Source organism: Camelus ferus, chromosome 17, assembly GCF_009834535.1.
Source record: "Camelus ferus isolate YT-003-E chromosome 17, BCGSAC_Cfer_1.0, whole genome shotgun sequence".
Classification (NCBI taxonomy): Eukaryota; Metazoa; Chordata; class Mammalia; order Artiodactyla; family Camelidae; genus Camelus; species Camelus ferus.
In genome coordinates this window covers 15,673,663-15,687,128 of record NC_045712.1, presented here as the reverse complement: position 1 = coordinate 15,687,128, position 13,466 = coordinate 15,673,663, and the positions used below count along the sequence as shown (strand labels likewise).

At 42.7% G+C, this 13,466-nt stretch overlaps 1 protein-coding gene across 12 annotated transcripts in view; it reads right to left on the bottom strand.

Moving 5' to 3' along the window:
* The window catches only part of CADPS (calcium dependent secretion activator), a 416,509-nt gene that overhangs the window by 28,382 nt on the left and 374,661 nt on the right, over positions 1 to 13,466 (bottom strand). For all 12 annotated transcript variants that reach the window (XM_032458143.1, XM_032458141.1, XM_032458140.1 and 9 more), the window contains one exon: positions 9,735 to 9,842. In XM_032458143.1, the coding sequence (XP_032314034.1) occupies positions 9,735 to 9,842 (108 nt within the window). The remainder of the gene's footprint in view (positions 1 to 9,734; positions 9,843 to 13,466) is intronic.

Here is a 13,466-nt window from a genome sequence, read left to right as displayed (position 1 = left end):
TGGAACAGAACACATCAGGTTGCAACAGACAGAGCGTAAATATTGTTCCGTAAACTTTTGTTTTGGGTGCATGCGTGTGTGTGTGCGTGTGTGTACACATATGTATGTACTGAGTTGCAGTGCAAACTTTGCTTCTTACTGTGAATCTTGGGCAAATGAGAAAGCCACTGATCTCATCCAGAGCTTCTCAAACTTTAATGTGCCTTTGAATCAACAGAGGATCTTGTTAAAATGTAGACTCAGATTCATTTCGGCCGGGGTCAGGGCTGAGATTCTGTACCTCTTATCAACTCCCAGGGGAGGCTGATGCCAAATGTCCTGGGACCACATTCTGAATAAGAACCTAGATGATATTTTAAATGCATTCGTTAAAAAGTTTTGGGCCAGATGATTATGACTTTAGGTATAGACAGGTGAAATTTTTTGATAGTAGCCTCTACAAGGCCTGGCAAGGAGGAAAACCATTATTCGGTTAATTAATGGGAAGTATTTGACTGATTTAGTACATCTCGTACCTTGCAACACAGTGCGATAATATTTGTTCCACAAATGTGCCGTGGCTGCTGTGTGTGTGTGTGTGTGTGTGTGTGTGTGTGTGTGTGTGTGTGCGCTGCATGCATGTATATGTGTCTGTCACTTACTGCCCCCCATGCTGTAAGTCTGCCACAAGAAAATAACAAATCTTTTCTAAGACACAAAAGTACTGGGCGGGTCGTGTCAGTAAGGATACTGTGACCTTAATGTAACAGAGCAATCAGCCTGGCTTCTTAGAATGATTATTGGAACATTCTCCACTGGGAAAGAAAACAAATTAACTGCGTTCACCAAATGTCTCCTGGAACACAGAAAGCTGTTCTGATAGAGACTCTTAGCAAAACTCTTCGTCACACACAAGCTCCAGAGAAAATTCAAGACTGGTTTTATGCAAAGTTCGCCTGAAAGGAGATGAGACCTATTTCTATGAATGGCTTTAGAAGCAGCAGCTACATTAGAAAGGACTGCTTGAAGACATGTTCCCTGAGACAGAAATCTGTAAGGATGATGCTAACAAAAAAATAAACCCTTCCTTCTGGCTGGTAATAACCCATCTGATACAATTAGTTCAAATAATCCAAATCTATTAATGTCCCCTTATCCTTTCTGCACGTACGATGGCCGTAACCGCAAATCGCCCAGGCATGGACAGAAAGAAGCCTTCCCGTGTCCATGTGGAATAGAGCCGTGTTTCCAAGACTCCAAAAGCAAACAAATCAGTTGTTACCATTTACTTATTGTGACGGCCATGGGGCAAGACAGGAGTCACATGTGAATATGAGGTTCATTGCAGTAGGGCATCAGAAGCCTCAAACACGCGACTTTCCATCCCCTCCCATCCGATTAGAGCTTGCTTTCTGCCATGTCAACGATCAGAACCTTCTATTATTCATGCCTTGCTCTTCCGGCTTAATATTTTGTTAAAATTTCGAATATCCCAACAAGGGCAGTACTAAATCTTCTTCATGTTAATAGGGAAGGAAAGAGCAAATCTGCTCAAAGCAGACGTGGATGATGGGAAATAGGGAGGTCATGAAGACACTGGGTTTTTAAGGGGCACTGGAAAGGTCCCGAGTCCAAGGTTCACATCCAAGAACCAAAGCCCTAATCATATGTGCCTGCGTGTGTGTGTGTGTGTGTGTGTGTGTGTGTGTGTGTGTGTGTGTGTGTGTGTGTGATCTGGGTGTACGTATTCCTTCTCATGTTATAAATCAGGGTGAGAAGAGCAGGTCTTCCATATCTCATCTTCCTCTCACTCTGTGTCCAGTTTCCATATCTTCCTTGGGGAAGGACCCCTCTACAGTCCTAACGGATGGCCCAGGTCATGGCTTAATGGTCAGAATTTGCTTTGGGATTCAAAATCAGGTGGAAAAAAAAACCCGATTGTCTCTCCTTTGCGAACAGCCTCTCCTGGTACATTTCGGATTGGCTTTCCTGTATATATTTCCTGTATTTGTTTTCCTATATATATATATAATCACACAGGTTCTGAAGGCTAGCCTAGCAGCCTGGAGAACACGTTCTTTTTGCCTCCTGGTGGAGGATGACAGGGACGAGGCCATAGTTTAATTAAAGTTTGATCTGAAAAGTACTGAAAACGCAGCATTAGACTGACTTAAAGGGCTTAATTTCGGATTGATGACTGCAGGGAAAATCCTAGCAGAATCAACCAAGAAACCTTCCTAATGATCTAAGGGAGGGGAGGGTGGAGTGGGGTGGGGTGGGCAGGGTCAAATTTCCTAGTCCAGGAAGTTCCCAAAGCAGTTACAGTGAGATAAGACATACTAGACTAGCTATAGAAACAATAAAAAGACCGTGGTTTGCAGGAGTTTGGGGAGAGGGAGGGAGGGAGGAATGAATAGATGGAGCCCAAGGGGTTTTTAGGGCAATGAAATTATTCTGTATGATACTATAGTGGTGGCTACATGTCACTATGCATTTGTCAAAACCCAGAGAATGTACAACATCGAGAGTGAACCCTAATGTAAACTATGGACTTTGGTTGATAATAATGCGCCCATGTCGGTTCATCGATTGTACCAAATACGCCACACTGACGAGGGATGTTGAGGGTAGGGGAGTATATATGTGTGGGTGGGGAGGGCTATGTGCGAACTCTCTGTATTTTCTGCCCAATTCTGTTGTGAACCTGAAACTGCTCTAAAAGAATAAAGTCTATTAAAAAAAAAAAGAAAAAGAAAAAGAAAAAGGAATACCAGCCCAGGACTTCAGATTTACCCACCCAGCTCAGACATCGTGCCTTAATACAGGAAATAAAATCCCTGTGGCTCCTCACACAGCCAACTTCCACCCTGGCCTCTGGATTTCTTGTTGGTCGTTATCTTTGTTTGTTGTTGTTGTTGTTTTTTTTAACTAGCTTTAGAAATTCTCCTTACGCACAGAGAACAGCTTTAAAAAGCTCTGGTTGAATTATGCTGAGTTACTAATTATGCCTAAAAGAGCTACTTGGTTGAATTCAGCTTGATATAATTTTTTTTTTTTCTTCTCAAATCAGTTCTATGTTTAGATAGTAATAAACTCCTCCAGTCTGCAGAACAATTGGCACGGCGGTCCCTTTAGCAAGTCAGGATCACGAAAAAAGGGCCAGTGCTGGTAAAGACACATTCAAAGTACATCGCAGCCACATAAAATGCACGGCTCGGCCTCGGAGCCTGGGTTGCCCAGACCAACTGCACGGAGTATTTTGGGGTCAAGTGGGAAATTTGGAATGTGGACAGGGTATTAGATGAACACTTGCTGGCACAGAAAATAAAGATCACTAACTTACGAACAGCAATTTTTTTTTTGCTCACTTATTTTGGTTAAAAGTACATACTGCACATAAGCACATAGAAAAAGATCCAAAGAATAAACACTCAAGCAATAATCTCTTCGTGCTGGGAACGTAAGACTTTCTTATTTTTGCTTAGCTGTATTTTCTAAATGTCTACAGTGTACATTTATTTCATCTGTGATAATAAAAGGTATTAACTACTCCTCCCCATCCCTCCCAAATATTCTTCACGTTTAGAAGGTCAATTCTGATTTCTTTTCCAGGGCACTGTGGTTTTGTTGAGGGCACAGGGCTAGGTCATTTCAAAATCATGGCAAGGAACAGAGTTCAACAAGATGATGATGACGATATGATAAAAGACTTGCTGAATTTTTAACTATGCCCGTCAACATCCATTATGGTATTTAGCCCTCCAACAACTGTAAGAAGTCACCTTCTTTACAGCTGAGGAAATTGAGGCTCAGAGAGGTTAAGTCATTCACCTGAAGTTAAACAGCTCAGAAGTGGCAAACCCAGGATTCCTTCTCCTGTCTGGCCTACACCAAAGCCTCAGTCCTGACCACTGCTCTTCTGCCTGTTTCAGAACTACTTATCACCGAACGTAAAAAGGTACCAGGCTGCTGTACATCACGTAATTCTAAGCAAGCTTGGGGTTAATGTCTGAAAGTGATGCGGAGAGTCTTACAACACCTTGGAACGGGGACAGAGTTTTGTTTAACAAGAAAAAAAAAATGATGCCTGGGGAAAAAAAGCCTTTCCATTGCAGTGATGAGGATGATGATGACAAAGTGATGATGGTGATGGTGGTGGTGGCAGCGGCGACGGCGACCACTTACCAAACGCCTCCTCAGAGCCCGATGTTTGCAGTAGCCCACGGCACCTCCACCCTCATCTCGGCTCCACGAGAAGGTTCTGCTTATGACCATCTCTGTTATGTGGCTGAATCAGCTGAAGCTCCGAGAGATTAAATACCTTGTCCAAGGTCACCCAGCTTGTAAGGATCAAGGGTGAAGTCTGAAGGCTCCGGAAGCAAGGCCGGTGCAAACCACACAAGCGCTCCCAGTAAGGGGCAGGCAACCCTGCTTAGTGCTTACGGAGGACGCAACTCAGTGTCTCAGTGTCTTGAATGCCATATGCCTTGATTGTCTAGAATCCCCCCCACCCCCCACCACCCTGAGACCCGCAACCTGTATCCTGCTGGTGAATCTTGTGTGCCTTTCCCCACTTTTGCACTTTCGGAAGCAGTTTTGTGCCTTTGGAACTGGTTTCCCTCACCTGGACAGAAGCGATCTGCCTCACAAGGTTATCACCTAAAACATCACGTATTCCTTGTTGCCTTTTCTTCCGTACTTACTTCCTTGAGCAAGACGGCTCCTACTTTGATTGAGATGTGTTGACATGGGTAACGCTTCTGTAATTTAATCAGGTTATTAAAAATAAGCTTATCGGACGCTTCACGTGGAAGGACAGCAAATATATTCTAACGGGCAGAGGTTTCATTTTTCAAATTAAAGGGACATACTCACACTCAGTTATTGTGCTGACATATAAAGTGGACAAATATATGATTCGATAATGGAACAGCAAATTAAAATCTGTGCCAGGCAGGGGACTACAGAGCAGGCAGCCCCATCAGGACCTGACCAGGCTGCCTGATTAAGTGCTTACGAGGCGGTTTGGTGAGGGGCCCTTTCCTGATCTGATAACTGCCACAGAGAAGCCAAATGCAGAGTCAATCTGCAAATACTTAATCCCCCAGAAGGCAGATTAAGTGTATAAGTGACCTATATAATCCATGTATCATCTCCCGTCAAATGTTCCCCGGGCCTGGTTCACAGTGACACGGGGGGCCCGCGGACGCGGTATTACCCGCAACGTGGATGCCATCCAAGTTCGAGATGGCTTTTTAATCACTCATCCTCCGAGCCTGTGAGGTTTAAGCAGATGAATTCATCCTAAGCACATCGCTTTTAATCCCGATTTTCTTCTCAGTCTGTGTCTTCAAGAAGTACAAGGAGGAAAGAAAATAAATTAATTTTTGTTTAGACCTTGAAATCTTAGGTGCTTCTCTTGATGATCTGATCTCTAATTTCAAAAAGCGTGTTTTTGTTTCGGGGAAGATGGTGAATTAATCACCGGAGAAAGGGGGAAAAGCCATCTGCATGATTTACGGACACTCAAGCTTTAAACCACTGTCTTCGAGTTATTTCTTGGGCTGCTGCTCTTGGAATACGGAGATTATTTCATCTCCATATTTTATGTTTTCTCTTAAAAGTCAGCAATAATTTTCGAAGTGGCCAAGCTCCCACTTGAATCTAACAGCAATAGGATTCTCTTTTAAAAATTCAGCATCTTTAATATAATTTAAATTCATTGTTATGGTACACATTGGAACACTCCTTTGCTCTAAACCTCCGACTCTTTTGTTTCCAATCATTATAAACTGTTATTTTGCAGCAAATGAAACCAGTTTACAATGGCATGTCATTTTTTAGGAAAAAAAAATTACAAAAACACAGATGAAAAAATGTACAGCTGCCTATCTGAAATACCAAGAAAAGCAGTTTGAGGATTCTTTTCCAGGCAACACTGAATTTGGGACCATTTATCTTTTTCTTAAATGCATGACTTCAAAAGTTGCTAGCATTTTATAGAAGGACTATGTAAATCAATGATTAATAAACAGGGGAACTTTCAGTGCATGAAAAAGATCTGGTGAGGCAATGTTATATCTGACGGATTTCTTCAACCAACCTAGAAAAATGCCTGCTTAAAAAAAAAAAATTTGGTGAAGATGAATTTGGAAAGCTGCTCTTAAGTTACATAATAAAATAGATAAAAATGCAGAACATTAAATATAGAACCCCAAATGCTATGCCGATAATCTCCCACAAGTACCCAATTCCAGCCAGAAGTATAATGACGAGGCAAAGGAAAAACCAGCTCAGACAGAGAGAACGAGCGAGCGAGCGTGCGCACACTGAGATAGTGGCCTGGTTTTCACCAAAGATGTGCTCATTAAATGACCATCTATTAGCCCAAATATTCTTAGATACAAACACACACTCATGCCACCCAGCCTTTTCTACAAGGTACACTCAGAAAGGCACAAAGTGGGAACAACCCCGAACAGCAAGAACTCAAAGGACTTATCAGGTAAATAAAACTTCGACTTTGAAACACAGCTAAAAACACAACAGGAACTCCGAGAACATGCCTCTGAGTGACAGATGCCAGCAGGAACTAAAAACCAGGGAATGACACAACAGTCAAAAATCAACAACCCCCAGACAGCAAACAATCTCGGAGAGAATATGTATTTTTTTTTTCCTCCTTCAGAATGCTAATTTTCTATTATTCATTTTTGCCATTTATCAAAATGCAACAATTTGGAAGAGGAACCTCTCAGATCAACAAGTTTTTCTCATTAGCTTTCTGCCAATTGTTTAGGAACCTGCCCGGGGACCACTGTCATTAGGAATGGAACTGAAAGGATCAGCTCATCCTAGCAAGAAATTTAGGGTGGGAGGCTACACAGAACCTTTTCGCCTTAATATTCCGATTCCCTTGTTTCGCTTGGTGGACAAGAGTCCCTTGCAGAGCGTAATATGCAAAGAAATAAACACCATGCTTGAGGAAACAGAAGCCGAAAATAATCAAACATGTTGGTAATCTGATGTTTTGCCGCTAGATTATAGAAAAACAGTAAGTACTGAATTAAATTACTGGGGCTGCATGGTAATGAAGCTTTTTGAGAAGCTTTGGGTTTTTTCGAATGACAAATGTTTCAAATCCATGACAGATTCAAGAACTTCTTTTGCACTGCATCAGTTAGGTTGCCTAGCACCAATATTCTGTAAGTTAGGGGAGCAGGTTATTTGGGAAGAAAGGAAGTAAATGGCAAAGAAATTCATTATGTCTAAATAAGCTACTGAAAGATTTTTTTCCCACCAGGGGCAGGGGAGTGAGGTTCAGTGCATGATTGCAATGGTTAAGTTTTAAAATCCGATACTCAGGGGAGCGTAATTAAGACTCCCCTGGGAAAAACATCATTGGGACAATACGAGACTAAATTGTGGGGATTCCTATAACGTGACTGAAGCCACTTTATGCGGGTCAGTGTTACTCCACAAGGGACTTGACATTCTTGTGAATTTTTAAGTGACCCTAAACATAATTTGCATCCTGAAAAACATCTTCTTGGTGATGTTTCTTTTCATTACGAATTCACAGAAATGACCAGAGGGCTTGAATTTGCGTGTGTTCTTCAACAGTCAGGCAAGTCCAGTTTCACCATCTGTGCTAGCCAAGGCTACACTCTTACTTTTTAAAATAAAGACTCTGTTGTACTTTGCCTTTAAAATTACCCCAGGAAAGGACAATTTGCCTTGCTGCCTTCAACCAAGCTACCTTAAAAAAAAAAAAAAAATTCCCCCTTGTACTTCTCATTAAAAAAAAAATAAAGAGGGAAGGGTGGGTTATTTGTCAGTGAAGCCACAGGCTTCACTGCAGATTAAATGTCAAATTCAGGACTAGATGTTCGAGAAGTTTTCGAGAGCACGGGGTTACTCACACACACGCTCACACAGGAGCACGCACGCATATGCACGCGAGGGCCACACAAAATTGAGAATCAGAAGATACCGATCAAAGGGAAAAAAAAAAAAAAAAAGAAGGCAACCTAGGCATTGAAAAGAACAACCCACAGGCTTCTCGAAAATTTGTGGCTTGGAATTTCATTCAGCGGAGATGGGCAGAGCGTCCACGCTCCACCCTGCAGACCCGAGGGGGCTGCCTGCCGGCTTTCAATGCCTATTGGCTGGGTGATTGCGCCCCAGACATTCTAGGCTCGGTACTTTCAAAAAGGCACGCATGCAGAGAAGGGAGAAGACCCGCCGGTGAGCTTTATGCATGTATGAGGCATTCTCAGTGGATGTGGGCCATGCTAGAAGATGTACACAGGAAGATTATTTGATTCTAATTCATGCCACTTGATATAATGTGATAAAACATTTGACATGAGAGATAAGTTCCATTTTAATCCGAGAGAGGACGGGTGGGAATTCAAAAGTAAGAAGGGTCTTCTCGAAAAAAGGTGATGCAGAGGGGACAGCGGTATTGAGCACAGAGAGGGGATGATTGGAAAAGGGGGGAGGGGAAAAAAAAAAAGACAGGAGCCTTTTCAACACACGAGGAAAGCAAATGAGCTGGAAGACAAAGCAGATAAAAGTCAGGAGCTGCAGATTCTTAAGCGGTGCCAACAATGAGCTCACTGAGCCACGGAACAAACACACACACACACACACACACACACACACAAACTCAATGTAAATTGCTGAACACAATCACAGAAAAATTATAGAAACACGGATTCCATAGTAGACCAAAACATTAATGTTCGGGCTGGCACTAAAAATACAGAAACCTGGACAGGAGATGCTCACGCTGCACGAGACAGAAGTAGGCTGTACATTCAGAGCCACACGGAGACAAATACGTCCGCGTCCATGCACTCTGGCCGGGTCTACACTGGCAAACTCGGGCCGGGTCTACGCTGGACACTTGCAACAGAATCTCTGGCTAAATTAGGCAGTCCCATCTGCTTTGGCCTGAAGGAGACCGAAGCAGATTCCTTTTTTTTTTTTGCTCTTTTGCCTCAGTGGCTTGCTTTGGAAGTACAGATGTCGTCCCAGTGGAAATAAGATTGCTTGGTAACTATTAACCCTCAGAAACCTGCTTTTTCTGCAGTTCGGTCTGGCTCTGGCAGCCTGCTGGATCTGCTGTTTGTACACCTGCTTCTTCTCCCAAATTCTCAAGTGGGTGGAATAGGGTGAGGGGCACCTCAATTTAGAACTGCAAATGACCAAGGAACGATCATAAAGGATTTGCCAAAACCCAGGGCTAACTAAGGATTTCTCGTCTTCCAGAAACCGATTCGTCTTGGAAGTGGTAACAGTGCAACATTTACTGCACAGCTCCACACCCCAGCTGGTGGCAAGGAGGTCCCACCCTCAGGAGAGGGGGCTGGTCCCAGCCTCCCAGACAACAGGGAACATCTCCCTAAAGCGAGGCCAGATTGCAAGGAGGAGAACCATGACCAAGGAAGGTCTTTGCCAGTGAGAGGAAGCTGCTTCACAAGCTTCTAGCAGAAGCGAGCCTGGCTGCTGCGAGGCTGTGCGCCGTCCTATGTATCACACAGATTGGGACTGAGACAGGGCCACGCCAGGGTGGGTTCGGAACAGACACACGACAGAGAAGAGCCTAAGGCAGAGGGCGAGGAAAAGGTTTTGCTTGCATCGGGACCGATCCATTTTCTCAAAATGTGACTTATCCTCCTGTCTCTTATTTTGTCACATTTTGGAGGGTCTCCTCCTTGGCTTTCAAGGAGGAGAAGGCATTTACTTACATCAAATAACCTTTCTATATACATCTCCTCATTGACCTTATCACGAAGGACATCCTGAGAGTGGCGGACGAAAGTCACATAGGCATCGGCCACGTCCATCCCGGGTTTCTGTAAAGAGACAGGAAAACATGAAAATGGAATTCTCAGACAGTGGCTCTTCTTCGCCTCCCCGTGCAGTTTGACACCCCGTGCCTCAGCCCACCATCCCCGCACAGCACTTGCCGGAGTTTCAGGCTCTCTGCAGGAGCTGAGAGCTAACCACAGCACACGATATTGCTACCCACAGCCTGGCCGGAGAGTCCAGGAACTGATAACTCCAACCTCCTGCTCTTTCCAGAAATCCAACCTGGCTAAGAAGGGAGTTGGGATTACAGGTGTTTATAGGTATTTTTTTTCCTACTATTAATTTTTTTTTCCACCGAAGATACTCTAATGGATAAATCTTCACTGGATAACCCAGAGATATTTCTCTGGTTTTTCTCTGGATTGAAACCTCCATTGCAAAATACTCAAACATACTCCGTCTTCTACTCTCTGATCTTAACGTAACATTAGAAAGTTGACAGCCTTCCCTGACCCCCTCTTTGAAAAACTGAGAAAGTGCCAAGTAAAGAAACTGTCTTTTAACCGATACCCCCTCTGACCCAAGTCATAGTCTTGGGGGTACTTTAACTTGAGTATATAATGAGTATTTCCTAATTTCCTAATCAGTTTCCTCAGAGGAGACATTCAACTAGTTGTCACTGCTTCCCAGTACAGCCTCATAGTCCAAGGATTAAAAAAACATGGGGAGGGGGAAGAATTTGACTTTTAAATAAATGAGATTTTCTGGAGAGGTAAGCAGGTGGTTCATCCAGTAGTTACAAAATGATTTATTGTAAGGAAAAAAAAAATAAAGAAACTAACAATGTACACTGCTTGAGATGTTGCAATCAAAGTTACCTCCAAAGAAACCTATTAAAACACTGTAATACGGGTCATTAGGAGAGCTGCCATACACCCATTAAATTTCCACAGTAGAGATGTATGTTTGCTAATAACTAAAAAGATGAGTTTTCATTACTGTGATTTACCTTAGATCACAAAGTATCATTTCTCTACAAGACGTGACTGTCAGGCACTGCAAATTGAAGTTAGTTAACACTTCTGTGTAATTTCCAGGGTGAAAATGAGGGAGGTTTGGAAACAGTAGGACTGTGTTTTTTGTTTTTTTTTTTTCTTTCCTGATACAAAGCAAACAATTATCAAGCAAAGGGCCAATGCTTGGCCCCTAGGGTGCTAGTAACATTTCTTAACACCTGCTGGAACAATGACAAGGTATTAATTTGAAAAACAATGAGGACAACCCAAAGCCACAGTAGTCAACTGTTACGCTTTCAAGCAATTTTCAGCAAATGGATTGAGCAGGTTGTGTGATGGTCCTATAATTGTTGCAGTTTCATGATACGAAACAATAGAGGTTCTCCAATGAGATGGAAGTGACAGCTATCAGTTCTCAACTGGCACCTCTCTCCTTCTCTCCCTTTGGCAGCCCTGCGTGGAAAGGCATCCTCAGTGGGGATGGGGACCCCTACCTGGGGCACTTGAGAAACTTCTTATTACTGTTTGCATTTCTTCCCTGATGCTAGTGGCAGATACAGCCTTTTCCTGGACACACGCAGCCATCTTAGAGCTAAGATTCAAAGCCAAATTCAGCAGATCTGTTGCTAACCGTGCTCTTCAGTAACCATTATTTTCACCTCTCCTTCTCTTCTCACTAAATTACTGTCCTTAAAGGGGCATTTAAATTTCAAAAAACTTGACCGGAAAAAAAAAAAAAAATCAGTGCGGTTCAGCTTACCCAGAGAGTTAAAAAAATAAAACAAAACTCCATGGTTCTCCATCTTTTGACTTTTATTTTTCTTCAGAGCACGTACCAATATCCAACATTGTACTATATATTTATTGGTTTGGTTTTTGTCTTCTCTCACGAGAACATAAGCTCCATGAACACAGGGAGTCTATTTGATCTATTTTCAATTGTATCCTTGGCACATAAATGATGCCTGGCACAGAGTAGGTGCTCAGTAAATTTTTACTGAAGGAAAGAAGTCATGAATGAATATGCTCTTCCTCCATTTCCTTGTCTAAGCCTCTCAGTCACACTGTGGATTTTTACTGGATCCCCCCACAAATTGGAACTTGTGAAAATCATTTCAATTTCCCTGGGCCTTGGTTATACCATCTGTAAAATGGGACGTACCCTACTTACCTTCGAGGATGATTATAATCAACAGCTAAAATAATGGATGTGAAAATGCCTTAAAGCCATAAACTGCTATACAAACACGAGCTGCTATGATTCTCCCCCTCCCCCATCAAACACACAAAATTATATCACTTCATGGCCTTACCTACCTTTGGAATCTACTTTGGAGCCAAGAAGAAAAAAGGGGCTTTGGAAAAACCAACACCAAAAAAAAAAAAAAAAAAAAAAAGACGGAGTCTTGGTATGAAAATGTGTATAATTTTCTCAGAGTCTTCAGGTCCCTGCTCACAACCATCTTCCTTTTGAAACAGATTTATGTCCAATTCCAACAAGTCTACTTTCCCGCCTTTGGTGGACCAGGAAGAGGGATGAGGGATCCTACTGGGAACAGGTGTGCTGATAAATGAGCACTGACTCTCTTCCTGATGCCCTGAGCTTGAGGGAAAAGGCTGCCAAGCTGTAGACCAGACATGTACACCCAGCAGCATGAGGTTTGGGGCCATCGAGGGCAGAGTCCCCTAGACCTCAGGAGCCCCTTGGGGGAGTGGGTCGCTATGTGGCCACTGGGGAAAGACACAGTCACAGTGGTGATCCTTGATCACAGAAAAAAAAAAAAAAGGTTAAATTACTGTCAGCTTCCTATTTTAAAAGGCAGGGAAGGCTGTGCAGTGCATTCTAAGTCGATTTCCAACCAAAATGGTTAAAAACTGTTTACAGACCAACAAGCTAACTTGTAGTTACAGATGGAAAATAGTTTTGACTAAACAACCAAGGCTAAGAGATAAATTAAGCTCTATACCACATTGCTATCTACACACAATGGGAACAACTTTAGGCGATGGCTTTTAATATCTCACAGTAACGCTGTTTATTTTAAATGTGGCTTGGAGAGACTGATGGAACAGGATGTAGGATGTAGGATGTAGGTTTTAGAAAATAATTAAGCACACAACGAATAAACAAATCTCTGTTTGATTAACTCTATCCATGTATGGAAAACATCATTTGTGAGGAAGCCACTTGGTGGCTTGGAAAACATAGAGCGTTTTAATCAGAGCTTGTTCCTCTCAGGATATTTCTGAGCTTGAGGAGAACGAATTCAAATTTCCAGCGTCCTAAGCAAGCCCTAATTAGGAATGCAAGTCTGCTTTGTACGGAAGGGTTGGATACTACATCTAAGACAGAGAGATATGCTTTGGGGATTATGCGATATTTTGTATGTCTAGTATCAGTGCTTCTTTCTACTAGTGTAGATAATTAAGAGATAACCTCTGAGGTAATGAACTACTAGTCCCCACAAGAAACTAAACCAATAGACCATGCGCCAAAAACCTTACACGGTAACAGAGGTGAACTCAGAGCCTTTGGAGCTAGAAACAAGCAGAAAGGTGATTTTATCCAATGGTTCTTAAACCTGGCTGCAAATGAGGACATGGGAACCTTTAAAAAATACCGATGCCTACAGCAGCACTGTATATGATTAC